This window comes from Neofelis nebulosa, chromosome 5, assembly GCF_028018385.1.
Source record: "Neofelis nebulosa isolate mNeoNeb1 chromosome 5, mNeoNeb1.pri, whole genome shotgun sequence".
Classification (NCBI taxonomy): domain Eukaryota; kingdom Metazoa; phylum Chordata; class Mammalia; order Carnivora; family Felidae; genus Neofelis; species Neofelis nebulosa.
Window position 1 is genome coordinate 18550880 of NC_080786.1, and position 23563 is coordinate 18574442.

Genomic DNA, 23563 nt, shown 5'->3' on the forward strand with positions numbered 1-23563 from the left:
ATGCTGGTGCCAGCAGTTCTGAAACCCTTTGGTTTCAGAATCTCTCCTGCCACAAATGCTGCGCTGTTGAGTCTTAATATTTTACCTCCTGATTCTAATTTATGCCTGTGCCAAAATAAATTATGTCTGGTGGAGAAAATCCCTTGACCCTCTTAAAACCCCAAACAGGGGGCGTCTGGGTGACTAGGTTGAGCGTCTGACTTCGGCTCAGGTCATGATCTTACAGTTCGTGAGTTCCGGCCCCGCGTCAGGCTCTGTGCTGACAGCTCAGAGCCTGGAGCCTGTTTCAGATTCTGTGTCTCCCTCTCTCTCTGCCCCTCCCCTGTTTACACCCTGTCTCTGTCTCAAGAATAAATAAACATTTAAAAAAAAAAAAAAAAAAACCCAAACAGGTTTTGTTTAGGTTTTATTGTTCAATATTTTTACTGTGTTAGAAATAAAACTGAGAAATTTTAAAATTTCTTAGATAATACATTTATTACATGCTAAGATAACATTTTTGTGAAAAATTATATTTCAAATATTTGGTGTGAGGATGAGCATTGATTTACATTTTTTTAAAAAATTTTTTTAACGTTTATTTTTGACACAGAGAGAGACAGAGCATGAACGGGGGGGGAGGGTCAGAGAGAGAGGGAGACGCAGAATCAGAAGCAGGCTCTAGGTTCCAAGCTGTCAGCACAGAGCCTGACGTGGGGCTCGAACTCACGGACCGTGAGATCACGACCTGAGCCGAAGTCGGACACTTAACCGACTGAGCCACCCAGGCGCCCCTGATTTACATTTTTTGAAAATCTAATGTCCAGCTTACTAGAAGGCAGCTGATTTATGTCTACTAGCTTTTGTATTTAATCAGTTGTGGTATGTTTTTTTAGTTGAAATATATGAAGAAAACCTGGCCTCATACAGATAAATCATTGGAAGAGGTAGTATGTTAATAGCCTTTCCAGATTATCGTGGATATTCTTTTTTGGTATTTCACTAAAACTCAACACGTGGTGGTTACTCAAAGGTTATTGCAATATGGAATCCGAAACCACATCAGTGAACTATCCCCACTCTTACATTAAAATCTCATTGATCTATCTTGGACTATGAATGGAATTAAAAAAAATTTTTTTTAATGTTTTTATTATTTTTGAGACAGAGAGCATGAGCGGGGGAGGGGCAGAGAGAGAGGGAGACACAGAATCCGAAGCAGGCTGCAGAGCACAGGGCCTGCTGTGGGGGCTCACAGACTGTGAGATCATGACCTGAGCTGAAGTCGGACAGTTAACCGACTGAGCCACCCAGGCACCCCAATGAATGGGATTTTTACCCAACAGTGGTTTTTTAACATCATAAATGGGCCATTTGAAAAATCCTGGCTGACTGAGATAAGCGGATCTTCCAGGTAACATTTATTAATATCATCACCAGTCTTATCAGTACTGGGAAGCTACTGAGTTCATGGGGATAGATACAGTTCTTATTTTCACCTTCTTGAAAGCTCACATTTCATCATTGACAACAAATAGTGTCAGTTATTTTCCTTGAAAACCATAGGCTCCCTTAATTCTTTTTTTTAATTATTAAAAAAAATGTTTATTTTTGGGGGCAGGGGTAGAGAGAGAGAGAGAGAGAGAGAGAGAGAATATCCCAAGCAGGCTCCATCCTGTCAGTGCAGAGCCTGACTTGGGGCTTGAACCCGAGCTGAAATCAAGAGTCAGTCACTCAACCTGAGCCACCCAGGTGCCCCTTCCTTAATTCATTTTTGAGAAAATGTCTATTAAATACCCCCAAATAACATAGTTTTCCTGTCATTCCTTCTTCTTCTTCTTTCTTCTTCTTTCCTCTTCTTCTTCTTGTTCTTCTTCTTCTTTTTTTATTTAAGAGAGAGAGCACATGAGCAGGGGAGAGGGGCAGAGAGAGAGAGAGAGCGCAAGAATCTTAAGCAGGCTCCACGCACAGAGCCTGATGCAGGGCTCAGTCCCTTCATGCTTCATGAAGGGCATTCGTAAGTGAAATTGGCTTTTTTTTTCCAAAGTGCAAATGTGGTGAAAAATACAACTAATACAGTTGGTGCTCTTCCTTGATTTGTATTAAGGTGCCAGCAGTTTTATCTACCATTGCTTTTGCATCATCAGTGCAAATGTCAACACAGTGGAAAAGAAAAATGTCTTAGATCATTATGAAAATAGTTTTGCCCACATGGATTCCCTGAAAGGAGACATCAAGTGATCTTCAGACCATAGTTCAAGAGCTGCTGGCACATGTAAATATTCTTAGCTGAGCAATGTTCTGTACTATGATTGTTTCTTTTCTTTGTTTTTGTTATTCTGGAGGCTAATATTTGCTTTGTTATTTCTTTAGTTTTGTTTATACTTTTTGCTAATTCTTCTACATGTGTAGATGTTTCTCAGTTTTTACAAAGTCAGCTATACCAGATATTCTCTTTTTTTCCCCTTGGCCATATCCTTCCAGGAGCTAGTGATCCTCTTATCCAGGCCTATTACACAGCTATCACTGTGGAGCTTTTCTTTACCTTTCTTTCTTCCTGGGTTTGAGTTCCTGTTTCTTAGGTATCTTGTCATCTTCTTTGGGTTTATGCCGTTTTGGTGAAGCATATCTTTCAGGACTTTATATGGGTTTTAGAGGTTGTACGAAGGAATGGAGCATCGGGTCATGACAGCCCTTAAAATGCCCTCTATGCCTGGTACATGGTAGTAATCCTGGGGCTTCTGAATAATGATATTTACTGTTGTCCGTGTGATTTCCTGTACCTCTGTGTTAGGGTCTGTTTTCTAGATCTGATGTCTTCCTCTTTATGATTATGCGCTAATGTTGATGGAAAGCCTCTTCAAATAGTTACCTGAGGAAACATACATGATACGTTTTTTTAGTCTTCATATGTTTGAAAATGCCTTTTACTCTCAAAATTATAATTTTGATGGATATAGAATTCCAAACTGAGAATAATTTCCATTCAGAATTTTGCAAGCATTGCTCCATTATCATCTTTCTTCTTTTATTATAAAATTCATCATACACATAGAACAATTCATAAAACATATGTATGGCTTAATAATTATCAAACAAATCTTTGTAATTTCCATGCAGGTCAAAAAGTAGAATATTGAGGCACTTCAGTAGCTGCCCATGTTTCTCTCTCCAGTCACAACTCAGCCCTTCCCTTGATTTTTGGTTAATCATTTCCTTATTTTCTTTATAGTTTTTCCATCTATATATGTATCACTAAACGATATAGTTTATTTTTGCCAGTTGTTTACTTTGTCAGTGGAATCATACTGTATACAATTCTTCAGTTTTTGTCTTCTTTTGCTCAGCATTATATTTGTAAGATACATCCGTACTGTTGTAGGTAGCTGTAGTTTAAACTTCATAAATTATGGTATTTTATTATATGAGTATCCGTAAATTTATCTCTTCTATTTTGGTGAACATTTTGATTAATTATAGTTTGGGGCTATTAGAAATAATGCCATTATAAACAGTCTGGTACACTTATCCCAGCTATTATATAGACAGTTCCTGGCTTATATATGTAGGAGTGAAATTGCTGGTTCATAGAGGATGTGTGTTTTCAATTTTACCAGATTCTCTTCTTGCTTCCAGTGTTGCTTTTGAGAAGCTGGGAGCCATTGTGATTCTTGACGCTTTGGATGTGGAAGCTTTTGTGGCCCTTTTTTTGTGTTGTGAAATTCACAGTAGTGTATCAAATTACCTTTCACCAATGGTACTGGGCACTCAGTGGGTACTTGCAACATGGAAATGGATGTTCTTAAGTTCTGAATTATTTTTGGAGGCTTTCCCTCCTCTATGTTCTCTTTTCTGGAACTCTCTTTTGGATGCTGGACCTTCCGGTTCTCTAACTTTTAAGTTTCTCTTCTGTCTTCCATCTCTCAATATTTTGTTTCACTTTTTGAATATTCCTCATCTTTATATTGCAGCCCTTCTGTTGAATTTGCACTTCTTAGAATCCTGTTCTTATTTCATGGATGCCCTGTCTTATCCCTTTTAGTAAATACTGGGTAGTGTTTTTGTTTTCTTTGCATAGTCTTTTCCCTCTAAGGTGTTCTGCTCTTTCTTTCTTTCTTTCTTTCTTTCTTTCTTTCTTTCTTTCTTTCTTTCTTTCTTTCTTTATGTTTGTTTACTTTTGAGAAAGAGAAAGAAAACACTCAAAAGTTGGGGAGTGGCAGAGAGAGAGGGAAACACAGAATCTGAAGCAGGCTCTAGGTTCCCAGCTGTCAGCACAGAGCCCAACACAGGGCTTGAACCCATAAACCGAGATCATGACCTAAGCCACAGTCAGACACCCAACACCCAGGCACCCCTAGGGTGCTCTTTTCTGATTTTTGGTCTTTTTTTCCTGGAGTGTCTGGTAATTCTTGGTTATCTGCTCTTAATTAAGAATGGAGAACTAAAAAGCTAAATGAAAGCTCTAAGTGTGTGGATAGGGTTATGACTTGGAGCTTCACTATAAGGTGATCTGGGTGGCGCATTTGCTCGGGGAACCCTGGATATTAGTATATTTAGGTATTTTCCTTTTTTACTGGCCATATTCTTGTACCTAAAGAATAAAGACCTGACTGCCAATATTTTGGGAGTAAAGGGAGCATGTTACTCAACTGCCCCGTTTTCACTATGGAACTAATACCCTCTATCCTACAGTCCAGGCATACTCTGTTTCACCTTCTCCAGAGATTGCTCCCTTAGTCTTCTGCTGGTGTGGGGGGACGGGTAGTTGCGCAGTAGCATAGAGTGGGAGAGGAGATCGAGTGGATGGAAGAGTTATGGCTTCAGTTGATTTATAAAGTACAAAATATTAAAAGGCTTAAATTTGAAGGTGGAGGGTGGGGGAGGAGGACCAGCCTGACTTTTGGTGGATAAAACATCCACCATGACAAAAGTCTGGGTAAGTTTGCCGTTAAATTTTTTTATAATCAAAGCCCAATAAGTTTGTGTCTTAATAGAATAACCTTTAATTTCCCTAAGGTAGCTTAATTTATCACAGGATTGTACATATACTCTAAGCTATGAATAATTTTTCCTTATTAAACTTTAAACACATTCCTTAATATAAAGAATTATAGTGGGATGCCTGGGTGGCTTAGGGTGGTGTGGAACCTGCTTAGGATTCTGTGTCTCCCTCTCTCTCTCTCTTTGCCCCTTTCCCCTTGAGCTTTCTCCCTCCCAAAATAAATAAATAAACTAAGAAAAAAATAATGATAGTGATAAAAGTATTTGGTTTCTCCTGTTCCAATCTGTTTATCATTATTTGATATTCCTTTCAATCTAATACTTGATGGATTTTTTAATACTTACAGACATTTTATGTAAGGAACCTTTAACAAATCACTCAACAGTATTTAGGTTGTTTAGGAAAACTATAGCAAGAGTTTTCAAAAACCTATACAAGCACACCTCATTTTGTGATGACATGTTCTGCTGATACCGTGTTGTTTACAAATTTGAGGTTTGTAGTGACCCTGAGCAAGTCCATCGGTGCCATTTTTTCCAACAGCATTTGCTCGCTTTGTGTCTGTGTGTCACATTTTGGTAATTCTCACAATAGTTCAAACTTTTTCATTATTATTATTTTTGTTATCTTGATGTACAATCAGTGGTGTTTGATGTTACTATTATAATTGTTTTGGTACTTCATGAACGGTGCCCATATAAGACAGTGAACTAAATAGATAAATGTTGTGTGTGGTCTGACTGTTCCACCAAATAGGCTGTTACCCCATCTCTTGCCCTCTCCTCAGACTTCCCTATTCTCTGAGACACAACACCATTGAAATTAGGCCACTTAATAACCCTACAGTGGTCTCCAAGTGTTCGTATGAAAGGAAGAGTTGCACATCTGTCACTTTAAATTAAAAGCTAGAAATGATGAAGCTGAGTGAGGAAGGCATGCGGTAGCTGAGACAGGCTGAAAGCTAGACCTCTTGCACTAGTTAGTCAAATTATGAATGCAAAGGAAAGTTCTTGAAGAAAATTAAAAGTGCTGCTCCAGGGGCACCTTGATGCCTCAGTTGGTTAAGTGTGCCAAGTCGTGATCCCGGTTCAGGTAATAATCTCAAAGGTTCTTGGGACTGAGCTCTGTGTTGGGCTTTGCACTGACAGGGTGGAGCCTGCTTGGGATTTTCTCTCCTCCTCCTCTTCCCCCTCCCCCTCCCCCTCCCCCCTCCTACTCTTCTTCTTCTTCTTCTTCTTCTTCTTCTTCTTCTTCTTCTTCATCTCTCTCTCTCTCTCTCTCTCTCTCTCTCTCTCTCTCTCTCTCTCTCTGCCTGCCCCTCCTCTGCACTCTCTCTTTCTTCTCAAAATAAGTAAACTTTTAAAAAAAGTGCTGGGGTGCCTGTGTGGCTCAGTTGGTTGAGTGTCCAACTTCAGCTCAGGTCATGATCTCACAGCTTGTGAGTTCTATCCCTGCATCAGGCTCTGTACTGACAGCTCAGAACCTGGAGGCTGCTTCAGATTCTGACTCCCCTTTTCACCTCCCCTTCTCGTGTTCATACTCTGTCTGTCTCAAAAGTAAACGTGAAAAAAAAAAAAAAAACCTGCTGCTTCAGTGAACACGCTCATTGCCTTAGTGCTGATATGGGGAAAGTTTTAGTGGTCTGGATAGAAGATCAAAGTAGCCATACAGCATTCCCTTAAGCCAAAGCCTAATACAGAGCAAAGCCCTAACTCTTCAATTCTGTGAAGACAGAAAAGGTGAGGGGGCTGCAGAAGAAAAGTTTGAAGCTAGCAGAGGTTGTTGGTTCAAGAAGTTAAAGAAGCCATCTTTATAACATAAAAGTGCAAAGTGAAGTATCAAGTGTGGTTCTAGAAGCTGTAGCAAATTATCCAGAAGATCTTGCTAAGGTAACTAATGAAGGTGGCTACACTAAACAATAGATTTTCAGGGGCACCTAGGTGGCTCAGTCGGTTGAGCGTCTGACTTCGGCTCAGGTCATGATCTCACGGTTTGTGAGTCTGAGCCCCGTGTCGGGCTCTGTGCTGACAGCCCGGAGCCTGGTTCGGATTCTGTGTCTCCCTCTCTCTCTGTCCCTCCCCCACTCATGCTCTGTCTCTCTCTCTGTCAAAAATAAATAAACATGAAAAAAATTAAAAAAAAAAAAAACAATAGATTTTCAGCGTAGATGAAACAGCCCTATGTTGGGAGAAGATGCCGTCTAAGAGTTTCATAGTTAGAGAGAAGAAGTCAATGCCTGACATCAAAGTTTTCAAAGGACAGGTTGACTCTCATTAGGGACTAATGTGGCTGGGGCCTTTATGTTGAAGCCAATGTTCATTAACCATTCTGAAAATCCTAGGGCCCTTAAGAATTAGGCTAAATCTACTCTGCTTGTAATCTATAAATGGAAAAACAAAGCCTAGATGAGAGCATATTTGTTTACAACATGGTTTACTGAATAATTTAAGTTCACTGTTAAGACCTGCTCAGAAAATAAAGACTCCTTTTAAAATATTATTCATTGACTATTCATTGACCAGTCACCCAAGAGATCTGATGGAAATGTACAACAAGATTAATGCTTTTATACCTGCTAATACAATATTCATCCTGTAGCTCATGGATCAAGGAGTCATTTTGACTTTTAAGTCTTACTATTTAAGAAATATATTTATTTTGTAAGGTTATAGCTACCATAGGTCATGATTCCTCTGATGGATCTGGGCAGAGTATAGGTTGAAACTTTCTGGAAAGGATTTACCATTCTAAATGCCATTAAGAACATTTATGATTCATGGGAAGAGGTCAAAATACCAACTTTAACAGGAGTTTGGAAGAAGTTGATTCCAACCCTCAAGAATGCCTTTGAGGGGTTTGAGACTTCAGTGGGAGAAGTAACTCTGGATGTGATAGAGCAAGAGAACTAGAATTAGGAGTGGAACCTGAAGATGGGGCTGAATTGTTGCAATCTCATGGTAAAACTTTACTGATGAGAATTTGCTTCTTCTGAATGAGCAAAGAAAGTGGTTTCTTGAGATAGAATCTACTTCTGTGAATGTGCTGTGAAGATTGTTGAAATAACAACAAAGGATTTAAGAGTATCACATAAACTGAGCTGATAGAAGCAGCAGCAAGGGGGCACCTGGCTGGCTCATTTGGAAGAGTGTGTGACTTTTGATCTGAGCATTGTGGGTTTAGCCCCACATTGGGTGTAGAGATTACTAAACAAACAAAACCAGGGGCACCTGGGTAGCTCAGTCGGTTGTGTGTCCCACTTCGGCTCAGGTCATGATCTCACAGCTCGTGAGTTCGAGTCCTGTGTCAGGCTCCATGCGGACAGCTTGGAGCCTGCTTTGGATTCTGTATCTCCCTCTCTCTCTGTCCCTCCCCGGCTCATGTACTATCTGTCTGTCTGTCTGTCTGTCTCTCTTCCCTTCACAAATAAATGTTAAAATTTTAAAAACAAAACACAGCTTAAAAACAAGGTTTGAGGGGAATGAATCCAATTTGTGTGTGTGTCTGTCTCCTTTTTTTTTTTTTTTAAGATTTTATTTTTATGTAATCTCTGTACCCAACATGGGGCTCGAACCTACAATCCTGCTATCAAGAGTCGCATGCTCTACCAACTGGGCCAGCCAGGTGCCCCAGACTGACTCCAATTTTTGTAAGAAGTTCTGCTGTGGGTAAAATGCTATCAAACAGCATCGCATGCTACAGAAAAACTCTTTGTGAAAGGAAGAGCCATTTGATGTGGTATACTTCATTGTTGTCTTATTTCAAGAAATTGTCACAGCCACCCCAGCCTTTAGCACACTGATCAGTCAGCAGCCATAAACATTGAGGCAAAACACTCCACCAGCAAAAAGATTACAGCTCCCTGAGCTATAATGGTGATGGTTAGCATTTTTTGGCCAGAAAGTATTTTTTAAAGTGTAAACTTTTTTTAGACATAATGCTATTGCACACTTAATTGACCATTGTACAGTTCTCTGAAAGGGAGAGAACTGTATATGCACAATGATCTCCAAAGGCCAAAGGAGACAGAAGACTGAAGCAAAAGGCCAACAAGTTCAGCTTGACAAGAAATTGTTTACTAAAGGGACTAGCAGACAGAAATGTGTCTTGGGTAGCTACAAGTAGGTCTCTGCAACCCCACCTCCCATAAGACCTGCTTTTACAGCCCTAGCGGCTGAGGAGTACAGGCTGGGAGACCACCTGGGAAGAAATGTTTGAGAATCGTAGTAGTATCTCCAGAGTAGATCAAGGATGTTATGCCCCAAGGATATGGTTAAATAGAAAAAGTGTGCGTGGGGGGTGGGGAGGACTGTGCTTAAGAAGGCTTCAGATCACAGAGCGGTCATCATGGCAGATTTGTCCAAGATGGTGTTAATTTGGTTCACACCTTGCGCCTCTCCAGTCTGGCTCTTATAATCTCCCATGCCCACCTCTTTTGCAGTATTCCCTGAGCCATCAGAGAGGGGCTCTTGGCAGTAGGTTTCTTTACCAGACTGTGTTCAAGTTGAAGACCTAAACCACAGCAGCAAACAGCAACAGAAGAGACCTATGAAAGGGGAGCAAACCACGTATATAGCATGAATCCCATTGTAAACCGTCCATGTATGTCCATGTCCATTGTAGAAAAGGGTTTCCTTCACCAGGACAAGAGAAGCAGCAGGATAAGGATAAAAGAATAAATGTTTAGTAGGTACTTGTCTGGGGAGATCCTCTCCCTCTATTGAGAAGATTCTAGTACCTTTGCCCTCTGTCAGGAGCACAGAGGTGGCCTGAGGTACATGAACAGGAGGGACCTATCAGACATGTTGCCCAAGGGCCAAAGAGTCTATCTGTACATGTAAAATTCAAGGTGCTGCAAACAACCATGTTAGGTAACTAACTAGAGTGCCTTTCGGTAATAGTGCCTGTCTGGAATTTGTTATGTTGACTGTTTTGGCCCCAGCTCCAGTAGGATCAACAGGGACCACTTCAGCTGTCTGAGACATTTCCCACACTCTAATAAGAAATAGCCTATCCATTCTGGGGAAAGTTGTCATTCTAACCCCGTTCAAGTGTCCCTTTGCCCAGGAGGATGGGCTGAGCAGTCTGGAGCCACAGTTGTCTCTGGGCTGCTGTGAACTCAGCAACCAGCCTCTCAGGCCTCATTTTCTGGATGGCACTAGCCCTAGGCATGCTGGTTTTGGTACCTAACCATGAGTATGGGGTGGTGCTACAGCTAGTCTCTGTCAAATTTAACAAGTGTGTAGCTTCTGGCAAGGCTTGTCCATCCATGCAACTGTGGTATCTGTAAGAGAGTTCTGAGTTGAGCTTTAAGAATGCCATTCAAGGGGTGCCTGGGTGGCTCAGTCACTTAAGCATCTGACCATGTGACTCTCGACTTCGGCCAGGTCTTGATCTAAGGGTTGTGAGTTTAAGCCTTGCGTTAGGCTCTGTGCCAGGCATGGAGCCTACTTTAAAAAAAAAAGCCATTCTTCTTTCAGTTAGCCTGGTGGTATGTGGATTGTAGGGTAAATGAAACCACCAATGTATATATATTTTTTTAACCTAATTTATTTATTTATTTATTTTTAAATATGAAATTTATTGTCAAATTGGTTTGCATACAACACCCAGTGCTCATTCCAGCAGGTGCCCTCCTCAATGCCCATCACCCACCCTCCCCTCCCTCCCACCCCCCATCAACTCTCAGTATCAGATTTTAAGAGTCTCTTATGGTTTGCCTCCCTCCCTCTCTTTCTCCCCACCCCCTTCCCCTCACCCATGGTCTTCTGTTAAGTTTCTCATGATCCACATAAGAGTGAAAACATAAGGTGTCTGTCTTTCTCTGTATGACTTATTTCACTTAGCATCACACTCTCCAGTTCCATCCACGTTGCTACAAGAGGCCATATTTCATTCTTTCTCATTGCCAAGTAGTATTCCATTGTGTATATAAACCACAACTTCTTTATCCATTCATCAGTTGATGGACATTTAGGCTCTTTCCATAAGTTGGCTATTGTTGAAAGTGCTGCTATAAACATTGGGGTACATGTGCCCCTATGCATCAGCACTCCTGTATCCCTTGGGTAAATTTGTAGTAGTGCTATTGCTGGGTCAAAGGGTAGGTGTATTTTTAATTTTTTGAGGAACCTCCACACTGTTTTCCAGAGCGGCTGCACCAGTATTCCCACCAACAGTGCAAGAGGGTTCTTGTTTCTCCACATCCTCTCCAGCATCTATAGTCTCCTGATTTGTTCATTTTAGCCACTCTGACTGGCATGAAGTGGTATCTCAGTGTGGTTTTGATTTGAATTTCCCTGATGAGGAGCGATGTTGAGCATCTTTTCAATGTATATTTTCATAAGCCCAGTCCTACATATCATGTCCAGTGAAATGTGTTCCCCTATCACAATCTATCCTTTGAGGATATCTGTACATGACACTGAGTTCTAGGGCATTGATGGTGGCATTAAAAAAAATGTTTATTTTTTATATTTGAGAGAGAGTGTGAGCGTGGGAGGGGCAGAGAGAGGGAGGGATCCCAAGTGGGCTCTCTGCTGACAGCAGTGAGCCTAATGTGAGGGCTCCAACTCACAGTGAGATCATGACCTGAGCTGAGTTCAGACACTCAACCAACTGAACCACCCAGGCACCCCTGATGGTGGCATTTTGATTGGCCCTTTTATAGGGAAGGGCTTACCTGAGTCCAGTGGCTGTATCCACACAAGTTAGAGTGTTGTTTTTCCCTTGATTCATGGGTAGACAGCTAATATAACCAATTTGGCAGTCTAAAACCACTTGGATCACATGATGTATGTGTCCTGTGTGTGGAACTGTCCTAGGTCTCATGGGAGCAGATCAGTCAGTTACTGATGGCTGCTAGTATGTCAATATAGCAAAGGGGCATGCCAGCTCCCTTTGCTAGGTTCCAACCCACCTTAGCACTGCAATGCCCAGTGTGTTTATAAATACATAGGGCCAATTCTGAACTTTGTATGGAGGTAAGGCCCCTGGTTTTTGCTGAGGTGTCTGCCTCAGTATTCCTAGTGGGTGAGACAGGCCTATGTGCTGAGACATGGAAAATAGTTTGGGAGGCAACAGGGTCCTATATTCCACATATCCTTCCATAACCCCCGCCATAATGGTTTCTATAAAATTTTCCATTCATCCCGAGCTCATTGAGCCTTTATAGACAGCCCGGCTATCCATGCAGAGGGTAAGGGGTCAAGATTCATGCATACATACCATCCAGGCAGCTGTCAGTTCAGCCCATTGGCTGCCTTTATTATCTCCAGTCTCAAACAGGATAGTATCAGTCGGGTTGGATTGCTACCGTAGCTCAGTGACTAGGATTCCTTGTAGGGGAGCCACCCATACACCAAACAGCTTCAGGAATAAATTTTGTGCTTTCCTTTACTTGTCTGGCGGTCTCTCTGTAGGAGGCTCTTGGGGGATCATTAAAGGTTTCATATTCTACTGGCTCCATGATACCATGTGATTCAGCTCCTAGGGGACTAGTGGGGTGGACACTCTGTTGTTGTAGGTAAGCATGCCATTTTTGCAATGTAGGGGCTTGTGTTACGGCAGTTTCATTCTTGTGAATGTACCATCTAGCCTCCCTTTATAGGCAACCCAGTTGGACAGTTACTGGAAGAGTGGCAGTTAAGGGCTCTACTTGCTGAAGGGCCTTATAGACAACCCCCCCCCATACTTGTTGTTCAATAGGAAAATATTGTATCTTTATTCCCTTGCAGAGTTGTGACCCAAAGTTCAACGGTTAACTTCCCATGCTGCCAAAATGCCCAACTCATCCCATTTAGTGGTCACGTTTAGGGGCATGGAAATACTAGTAAAGTAATTTCTTGTGGCCTGTGCTTGAACAACTAAGAGCTTGGTCAAAGCCAGCTTGATGTTCTACCCGATGCCAGTGGGCTTCCTTTTTTACCAGATGGTATAGAGAGTGCAGGCATTTTGCTAAATTGGGCTAGAGGCCCTCCAGTACCCCACTGGGAACACTTGCAGTTGCTTAATGTCTTAGAGATGGGAAATTATTGAATCTTGTCAGTCACAGAGCCCAGTATAAGAAGCCTTAACCTGACCAAGTAACCTGCCAGAACTTTACTGCTGGTCCAGGGCCTTGTACTTTTTCTGTGGATTGATGGCACATCCTTGCTTGTTCACATGAGTGTAGAGATTGTTCAGGTAAGACTAACAGAAGTTTTCAGGAGTTAGAGTGATATCGTTCATACAATGAAACCTTTTAACTGTGAATAGTGGTCGATATAAAGACAAAATATGAGCAGTTTTACCATGACAGATGGTGGGGCTGTACAAATATCCTGTGGCAATACCCGGAATGCCCATCGTCAACCGTCCCATGTGACTCGGGATGTGAAGGAATACTAAAAGTGTTGGCTAGGGCGCCTGACTGCTGCATTTGGTTAAGTATCTGACTCTTGATCTCAGCTCAGGTCATGATCTCGTGGTTTGTGAGTTGGATGGAGCCCTACATCGGGCTCTGCACTGATGTGTGGAGCCTGCTTAGGATTCTGTCTCTCCTTCTCTCTGCCTCTCCCCCACTTGTGTGATCTCTCTCTCTCTCTCTCTTTCTGTCTAAAAAATAAATAGGGGTGCCTGAGTGGCTCAGTCTGATTAAGCATCTGACTTTGGCTTAGGTCATGATTTCACAGTTCATGGGTTCAAGCCCCTTGTCGGGCTCTGTGCTGACAGCTCAGAGCCTAGAGCCTACTTAGGATTCTGTGTCTCCCTCTCTCTGTCTGCCCCTCCCCCACTTGTGCTGTCTGTCTGTCTCTCTGTCTCTCAAATATAACATTTAAAAATAAACAACCAAAAAAAGTGTTGGCTGAATCCAAAGCCATATGGTAAGAGCCTACACCGTATACCATTCAGCGATTTGGGTAATATTAGGGATAGCAGCATGTATTTAGTTCTTTATAATCAGTGGTCATTCTCTAGGTGCCATCTGGTTTCTTCACAAGCCATACAGCCCTATAATAGGGATTTCGTGCTGGCTTGATTATTTAGTGGTAGGTATATCCTCAAATCCTCCTAACAACCAGTATTGCTTTACATTGACAACTTGGGGAGGGGGTAACACAGGATCCCAATTTGAATTTCCCTTTAAGACAGTTTCAATTACCCTGATTCGAAAGTGAAATTCTCCTATGGAGTTTTGTAGTGTTTTTTCCCAGGAGAATATCTATGCCGAATCTGGTCTCCAGTATTGATTGCAAAACTGAAAACCTCATATGGAGCAGTTGTGCTTATATTCTCAAGCGCACTCTTGTGCCCATCACCCTTACGCTTTTCCCTCTATAATTATCAGTGACTGCCTAGGTCCCTGAGTGACATTCTGGATTGCCACAAATTAGGGTGCATTCTGCTCTGATATCCACTGAGGCCATGGCTTTTTGCTTATTTTTTGGTGTCCACGAAGTTGTGAACTATACTTGGGGCCTCTGGTTGCCCCCTAGGCTCTCACATGGAAGCAATCTTGGTCCCAACCCTGGTCTCTCAGGCAGGGGTGTTCCCAGCCCCTGTAAGAAGTCACCTGTGGCCAGACACCTGGGTGGCTCAGTAATTTGACCATCCGACTCTTGATTTTGGCCCAGGTCATGATCTCACACTTTGTGAGTTTGAGCCTTGCATCAGGCTCCACACTGACAGTGTGGAGCTTGCTTGGGATTCTCTCTTTGTGCCCCTCTCCTGGGAGTGAGTGCATGGGTATGCTCTCTTTCTCAAAATAAGTAAATAAATAAACTTAAATTTAAAAAGGTCACCTATGGCTTAGTTTTTTTTTTTTTTTCTTCCAGAGGTGGCATGGAGGGCAATGGCCTAAATTGCTCAGCAGGAGTAAATTTCTTCCATAAAGCCACTAGAACGTCATTTGGTTGGCAGTCTTTTCTCGGTTTATGCCCACTGCCTGTAGGTCATGCCACGTTTGCTTTTGGGTTACCCTAATGGTGCCTTTGTTTTAGATTAACCTTATTTTTTTTTCATTTATTTTTTTAATGTTTATTTGTTTTAGAGAGAGAGAGAGAGAGAGGGAGAGACAGTGTGAGCAGGGGAGGGGCAGAGAGAGAGAGGGAGACACAGAATCTGAAGCAGGCTCCAAGCTGTCAGCAGAGCCTGACGGGGAACTCGAACTCGCAAATTGTGAGATCATGACCTGAGCTGAAGTCGGATGCTTAGCCAACTGAGCCACCCAGGCGCCCCTACCTTCTTATTTCTGATAAGTTTAATTGCATATATTATTTAGAATTTTTAACCCTCGGAAACCTTAATTTCTAATAAAAACTTAAGAAGTAAGCAATTGTGAGCTGTTATACCAGCATTCTTTAAATTTATGATATAAATTTAAATTTATGATTTTATAATTTCTGGAAGCTTGTGCCTTTTAAGCTTTTCAATATAGCATTAACACATCTTTTAGTTCCTCTGGAATAAGCCAGAAGTAGATAAACCTGTGTTTAGTAATGTTTCATTATTTTATTAGCAAATGATCTAGATATTTGATGAAATTAACTTAATTCATCACTTAGCAAAACTTTAAGGTTTCAAGGTACCAAGTGGATTTGGGAAACTAATTAAAAAGTTTACCTAAAACTTTTTTTTTCTTAAGTTTATTCATTTATTTTGAGAGAGCGAGCAAGCGGGGGAGGGTCAGAGAGAGTGAGAGACAAAAATCCCAAGCAGGCTCCCTGTTGTCAGTGGAGAGCCCAACACAGGGCTCAAACCCACGAACTGTGAGATCATGAGAGCCGAGATCAAAAGTTGGATACTTAACCAACTGAACCACCTAGGCACCCCTACCTAAAATTTTTTTTATCTACTCAGTCTGTCTGTTCTTACCAATTATGTCTAGATTACCTGTGAAAATTTCATGAGACATCAGACAAAATCAACCATCATTCTAAGTCATTTTTGCTGACAAACTACAGTAGATAAACATGAACTTAACTAGTAAATTTGATTATTTAAATTTTTTGATGTTGAAAACTCTAAGGATATGCCTGTTGTAATTAAGCCAACTAACTTAAAACTTTTTTTTTTTAACAAATTTTAGCAATACTCTCCAGAGGTGGAAAATAGCACATAACACATACATATAGATACATGTGAATACACACAGAGACTTTATAGCTTCTGTTTTAAAATGACTGTCATGAAATAGGTACAAAACTCACTCATAAATCTAGGAGGTAAATTTATTTTTTGGTAGATAGAATAAGGTAAGGTAACCTGTCTAGATGGCTTAAACTTTTTCCACTTATATTTGGAGAAGACACTTAAGATTTGTATGTCTATTTATTTGTTCATTCAGCTTCATGGGCTGAGCATGAAGCCCAATTTGGGGCTTGAACTCAGAAATCTGAGATCAAGACCCTGAGATCAAGACCTGATCAGAGATCAAGAGTTGGACACTTAACCGACTGAGCCACCCAGGTGCCACAAGATTTGTATGTCCTTTTAACAGCGAGAAAACCAAATTCTAATTTTGCACCAGCTTTTGATATTAAAGTAAATTCATTTTAGTCTTAGCCAGCTTGACCACACAATTCCTTGTCAAATATTCTTTTCCACAAACCTTCTACAACTTTCTACATTATGATTTTGTCATTTTTTTCTCTTGAGACCATTAGATGCTTTTTAGGACAAAATTACTTTTTTATTCTCCAACAAAAAAGCGTCTCCATTTCTCATACCTTCTACTGAAAACACATCCTACGTTACTGGCATACAAAAATGTTTCCCATGAGTTCCGTGGTTTAGCATCCCAGTCTGGCTTCAAATGATGGCTATAATCTTAGGTCACTGCATTTTATGCCCCATAAGACACACAAAGTGATAACAGTGAAGGCTTGATTTGTGTATCCTGGGTTTAGATATTATCTACCAAGTTAGAAGCCAAAAGGGATGTGGATAGTCTCCTTTCCTTTTCCAATTGTAATTCTTTTTCCAACTGCCTTATTTCCTTTCTGCCACTAGCTAGGCATTGTTGGCCACCCCGAAGGACCCAGAGGAGTGGCCAACCCACCACAGCCACTGCTTGGTGGCCTTCCTTACCTCAGTGGGTCATGTGACTTTCTAATAGCTCTAATCCATTTGGCATTTTCAGGGTGTCCCTGTATTCCTTCAACAGTCCACAGGCATCAAGCAAACCAATTATGCCTTCCCACGTCGATGTGGTTGCCCACCCCAGGGTTTCCCCCAACAAAAACTTCATTCCTTGCCCATTTTTCGGTCTCTGGGCTGCTCCTGGCTGGCTTGCCAATTGTTCTATGAAAGGGAAGTATATATGCAAAATGATCTCCAAAGGCTAGCGGAGCCATAAGACCGAAGAAAAAGGCCAACAAGTCCAGCTTGACAAAAAATGGTTTATTAAAGGGACTTCTGAAGAGTAGTCCCTCTTCGGTGGCTCTAAGACAAATAGATTTCTGCATCTCCACCTTCCATAAGACCTGCTTTTATAGTCCTAAAGGCTGAGGAGTAGAGGCTGGGAGACCACCTGGGAAGAAATGTTTTGAGAATCATGTCTCCAGAGCAGATCCAGGTTGTTATGACCCAAGGGTGTACTTAGGTGTGAAGCGTGTGGCTCAGCAAAAAGAATGAGGTAGGGAGACTGCTCTAGAAGGCTTCAGATCACAGAATGGTCGTGATAGATTTGTCCAAGATGGCATTAGTCTGGTTCACACAATAATGTAACATAACTTTTATATGCCCTGGGGAATCCAAAAAATTAATGAGACTGACTTTATTGTGATACTCACTTTATTTTTTTCCCTTCAAATTTTTTTAATGTTTATTTATTTTTGAGACAGAGAGCACTAGCAGTGGAGGGGCAGAGAGAGAGGGAGACACATAATCTGAAACAGTCTCCAGGCCCTGAGCTGTCAGCACAGAGCCTGATGTGGGGCTCGAACCCACGAACCACGAGATCATGACCTGAGCCGAAGTCGGACGTGTAACTGACTGAGCCACCCAGGTGCCCTTCCCTTCAAATTTTTATTTTAAGTTGATTTATTTATTTTGAGAGAGAGTTGGGGAGAGGCAGAGAGAGAGACTGAGAATCCCAAGCAGGCTTCATGGTGTCATCACAGAGCCTGATGCAGGGCAGAACTCCTGAAACTGACATAATTGACCTAAGCTGAAACCAAGACTGAGCTTAACCAACTGAGCCACCCAGGCACCACTGTGATACCAACTTTATTTATTGGTCTGGAATGGAACCAGCAATATTTCCAGGATATGTCTGTAATGTATGTATGTTTTATTGGGATAGGATGTTATCTACATGATTTTATTTATGGATATAGTTCATATTTAAATATGAAGATAGTTCCTGGGACCCTACCATACCTACCCTAAAAGCCTTTCTACTATTCATTAACATACAAAGTATTATCTTCCCTTAGTTCCCTTATCAACAAATGATTCTTGAATACTGACTGTGTACACAGAATGGTTCGTTTCTCTCAAGGATGTCCTAGGCTACTGGAAGAGACAAAACTTGCACAAATGGAGTGAAGGAAATTGCATTTTATTTATTTATTTATTTTTAAAAAATTTTTTTTTCAACGTTTTTTATTTATTTTTGGGACAGAGAGAGACAGAGCATGAACGGGGAAGGGGCAGAGAGAGAGGGAGACACAGAATCGGAAACAGGCTCCAGGCTCCGAGCCGTCAACCCAGAGCCTGACGCGGGGCTCGAACTCACGGACCGCGAGATCGTGACCTGGCTGAAGTCGGACGCTTAACCGACTGCGCCACCCAGGCGCCCCGGAAATTGCATTTTAAAAGGATCACTCAGGCCAGGGGTACTGGCTCATTCAGTAGAGCATTGGACTCTTGATTTCAGGGTTGGGAGTTCAAGGTTCATGTTGGGTGTGAAGCCTACTTAAAAATAAATAAATGATTAGGGCACCTGGATGGCCCAGTACATTGAGCATCCGACTTCAGCTCAGGTCATGATCTCATGGTTCATGAGTTCGAGCCTGCATTGGGCTCGTTGCTGTCAGCCTGTCAGTGCAGAGTCCGCTTCAGATCCTCTGTCCCCCTCTCCCTGCCCTTCCCCCACTTATTCATGTGTGCTTTTGCTTTCTCCCTCTCTCTCTCTCCAAAAATAAAACATTTAAAAAAATGAATGAATGAATGGATCACTCAGGCCAGAAGAGAACAGAAAGTAGGACATCAGTTATGAAATGAGTTCATTCATTCAGCAAACATTTACTAAGGGCTTTCTATAAGTCAATTTTGTTCGTCCTCAGAGCTATAAAGACAGATTAGCCCCAGTCCTGGCTTTCAAAGAGTTTACACTCTGTGAGCTTTTGAGGAGACAGATAAGGAAAGATTTAAGTATAAAGTCACAAGGCCCAGCAGAAACAGAAAGTTGGGAAGGGGATAATCAGGAAGAGATCCACAGATTAGACATTTCAATGAAGTCTAGGAAGGATACAAGGTCTTTTACCAGGTGTTTATTGAGCTTAGTAGTTCAGATGAAGATAAATCAATGGGAATGAAGGAGGCAACCGATTAAGCAGGTGTTTAGGCAGAGAGTGGCTAATTTTTTTTTAATAACTTTCACCCACTTTCCTTGGTAAGTGAGAACTCTGAAGACTGCCCAGGTGGATGGGATCAAGGGAAGAAAGCAAGGAGGAGGAACAGGTATGGGGAGGAAAGATAAGTTTTGTTAGTTTGAAGTACTTGCATAACATTCACATATAAATGCCCACTCCGTATTTGGGAACTAAAGCCTGGTGCTCAGGCCTAGACTGGACATGTCAATTTTTGAGTCCCTTAAACAGACCCTGGAAATACTGGAAGTTTTACAGAAAAAAGGCAGCACAGTTACCCCAGGTCCAGTCTTTGGCTCTGATGGGGAAGAAAATGGAGCTACTTAGTTGTTCAAGCTATTTTTAAAATCAGCATTTAGGGGCACCTGGGCGGCTCAGTCGGTTAAGCAACTGACTTTAGCTTAGGTCATGATCTTGTAGTTCGTGAGTTTGAGCCCCGCGTCAGGCTCCGTGCTGATGGCTCAGAGCCTGGAGCCTGCTTCGGATTCTGTGTCTCCCTCTCTCTCTCTGTCCCTGCTCATGCTTTGTCTCTCTTGCTCTCAAAAATAAACATTAAAAAAATTTTTTTTTAAATAAATAAAATCATCATTTAAATTCTCCAATTTTGGTACTAAGTTCTTTGGTAACAGTTACTTTATTTTTTTATTTTTGAGACAGAGACAGAGCATGAATGGGGGAGGGTCAGAGAGAGGGAGACACAGAATCTGAAACAGGCTCCAGGCTCTGAGCTGTCAGCACAGAGCCCGACGCGGGGTTCCAACTCACAAACTGCGAGATCATGACCTGAGCCGAAGTCGGCCACTTAACTGACTGAGCCACCCAGGCGCCCCAACAGTTAGTTTTTAAAAATATGTAATTGTGGGGGCCCCTGGGTGGTTCAGTTGGTTAAGCATCCGACTTTGGCTCAGGTCATAATCTCGAGGTTTGTGGGTTCAATCCCTGCATCAGGCTCTGTGCTGACAGCTTGGAGCCTGGAGCCTGCTTCAGATTCTATGTCTCCTCTTTCTCTGCCCCTCCCCTGTTCGTGCTCTGTCTCTCTCTCAAAAATAAATAAACATTAAAAAGAAAAAAGTACATAATTGTGGGGCACCTGGGTGGTTCAGTCTGTTGAGCATCCAACTCTTGATTTTGGCTCAGGTCTTGATCCCAGGGTTGTGGAATTGAGCTCCATATCAGGCTCCATACTGAGTGTGGAGCCTGCTTGGGATATTCTCTCTCTCTCTCTCTCTCCCTCCCCCCCCCCCCCCCGCCACATTCTCTTTCTCTAAAATAAATAAAAGTTAAAAATAAATATATGGGAATGCTAGCTGGTGCAGCCACTCTGGAAAACAGTATGGAGGTTCCTCAAAAAACTAAAAGTAGAACTACCCTACGACCCAGCAATTGCACTACTAGGCATTTATCCAAGGGATACAGGTGTGCTGTTTCGAAGGGACACATGCACCCCCATGTTTATAGCAGCACTATCAACAGTAGCCAAAGTATGCAAAGAGCCCAAATGTCCATCGATGGATGAATGGATAAAGAAGATGTGGTATATATATACAACGGAGTATTACTCGGCAATCAAAAAGAATGAAATGTTGCCATTTGCAACTACATGGATGGAACTGGAGGGTATTATGCTAAGTGAAATTGGAGAAAGACAAAAGGCATATGACTTGACTGATATGAGGACTTTAAGAGACAAAACAGATGGACATAAGGGAAGGGAAACAAAAATAATATAAAAACAGGGAGGGGAACAAAACAGAAGAGACTCATAAATAGAACAAATGGTTACTGGAGGGGGTGTAGGAGGGGGGGATGGGCTAAATGGGTAAGGGACACTAAGGAATCTACTCCTGAAATCATTGTCACACTATATGCTAATTTGGATGTAAATTTAAAAAATAATAATTAAAAAAATAAATTTAAATTAAAAAAATTAAAATACAGAATAATGTCATTGCCAAATTTTTATTTCTAGTTATATTTCTATACAGAAGAAATATTTTTTAATACCTCTTTGTCCATTCAGTATAACAACTACCTTTTACTTTTAAAGAAGTTAGTAAATGGAAATATGATTCTTACATATAGTAAATAGGGAAACTTCTAAAAAGCCAACTAATAAAAGTATAAGAAAATACCCAATTGGTACTGAGTTCTCCAAAAAGAATAATTTTTTCTTTATTGAGGTATATTGGACTTAATGCTTTGTTAATTTCAGGTGTACAGTATAATGGTTCAATAAAAGAGTGATTTCTTTTTAATCCTAGGAATGGAAGATTGTGAAACGATGGAAGATGTATATATGGCTTCAGTGGAAACGGATCGGGGAGTAAAGGAACAGTTACATCTTTATGATACCAGAGGCTTACAGGAAGGTGTGGAGCTCCCAAAGCATTATTTTTCATTTGCTGATGGCTTTGTTCTTGTGTACAGTGTGAATAACCTTGAATCTTTTCAAAGAGTGGAGCTTCTGAAGAAAGAAATTGATAAGTTTAAAGACAAAAAAGAGGTAAGTAGTTTTGTTAAAAATGTTAACTATGAATTGCAATACTATTTAAATTGTAGCTTGGACATTTGGGCAGTTAAAATATTTTAATAGTATAAAATTGTATTCATAGTATCTGTAATTGTCATAATATTTTTTCTTGGCCCAGAAAATATGGGATTAAATGAGTTCATTCAGGACCTGCATTTGACTTTCTGCTTTTGCATGTTACTGTGTGCAGGCTGAATTTTAGTGACACTATATCTCAAGTACTACATAGTTCACTTCATATTGTTTGGAATCACTGTTTCCTAGGGCTCTCTTTGTCTCATTGGCTAAATAGGATTCTTGGTTTCTGCCTTACAAAAAGAAAAAAAAACACTAAAACAAAAAAAAAAAAAAAAAAAAAGGAAGAAGAAAGAAATGGAAAAAAAAGATTGGATTCTACTCATTTACTGTTTAGAGTAAGATCCTTATCAAGGTCTGGCTTACGTGTATCCTTTGCATCTTTATCATTTTGTTCCTGTTACTGCACTCCGGGGACACTGGTCTACTTTTTGTTTTTTTCCACATGATGATTTTGTTTCTCTGTTAAGTCCTTGTTAATCAGTTGCTGGTTCCCCTCCCTGGAACTCTTATCTGCAGGTAGATTTTTCTCCATATCTTCACTTAGCTGACTCCTTATCATCTAAGGAACCATATAATGTTAGCAGCACTGGCTAGATGTTCTTAACCTAGAAATTTTAAGAAATAATAGAGATCCAGGGCATCTGGGTGGCTTAGTTAGCTGAGCATCCAACTTCAGCTCAGGTCATGATCGTGGTCCGTGAGTTCGAGCCCCATGTCAAGCTCTGTGCTGACAACTCAGAGCCTAGAGCCTCCTTCAGATTCTGTGTCTCCCTCTCTGTCTCTCTGCCTCTCCCCCGTTTGTGCTCTCTCTCTCAAAAATAAATAAACATTAAAAAGAAATTGAAAACAAAAAAAACCCAAAATTATAGAGATCCCTTACACAGTTCCCCTAATGCTAACGTTGTATAAAACTAGTTAGCATTCATTTATTTATTTTTTAAAATTTACATCCAAATTAGTTAGCATATAGTGCAACAGTGATTTCAGGAGTAGATTCCTTAGTGCCCCTTACCCATTTAGCCCATCCCCCCTCCCACACCCCCTCCAGTAACCCTCTGTTTGTTCTCCTATTTATGAGTCTCTTCTGTTTTGTTCCCCTCCCTGTTTTTATATTATTTTTGTTTCCCTTCCCTTATGTTCATCTGTTTTGTCTCTTAAAGTCTTCATATGAGTGAAGTCATATGATTTTTGTCTTTGTCTGTTTGCACTTAGCATAATACCCTCCAGTTCCATCCACGTAGTTGCAAATGGCAAGATTTCATTATTTTTGATTGCTGAGTAATACTCCATTGTATATATATATATACCACACCTTTATCCATTCATCTGTCGACGGACATATGGGCTCTTTCCATACTTTGGGTATTGTTGATAGTGCTGCTATAAACATGGGGGTGCACG

The 23563-nt window shown here is 41.1% G+C and overlaps 1 protein-coding gene across 6 annotated transcripts in view; it reads left to right on the plus strand.

Annotated features, from left to right (window-relative positions):
* Positions 1–23563, plus strand: part of NKIRAS1 (NFKB inhibitor interacting Ras like 1) — a 45257-nt gene that overhangs the window by 8430 nt on the left and 13264 nt on the right. For 4 of the 6 annotated variants that reach the window (XM_058729750.1, XM_058729749.1, XM_058729747.1 and 1 more), the window contains 2 exons: positions 19583–19645; positions 21816–22057. In XM_058729750.1, coding sequence (XP_058585733.1) covers positions 19583–19645; positions 21816–22057 — 305 coding nt within the window. Of the gene's footprint in view, positions 1–18111; positions 18241–19582; positions 19646–21815; positions 22058–23563 lie in introns of those variants that run through there. The other 2 variants (XM_058729751.1, XM_058729748.1) reach the window with 2 other exon arrangements.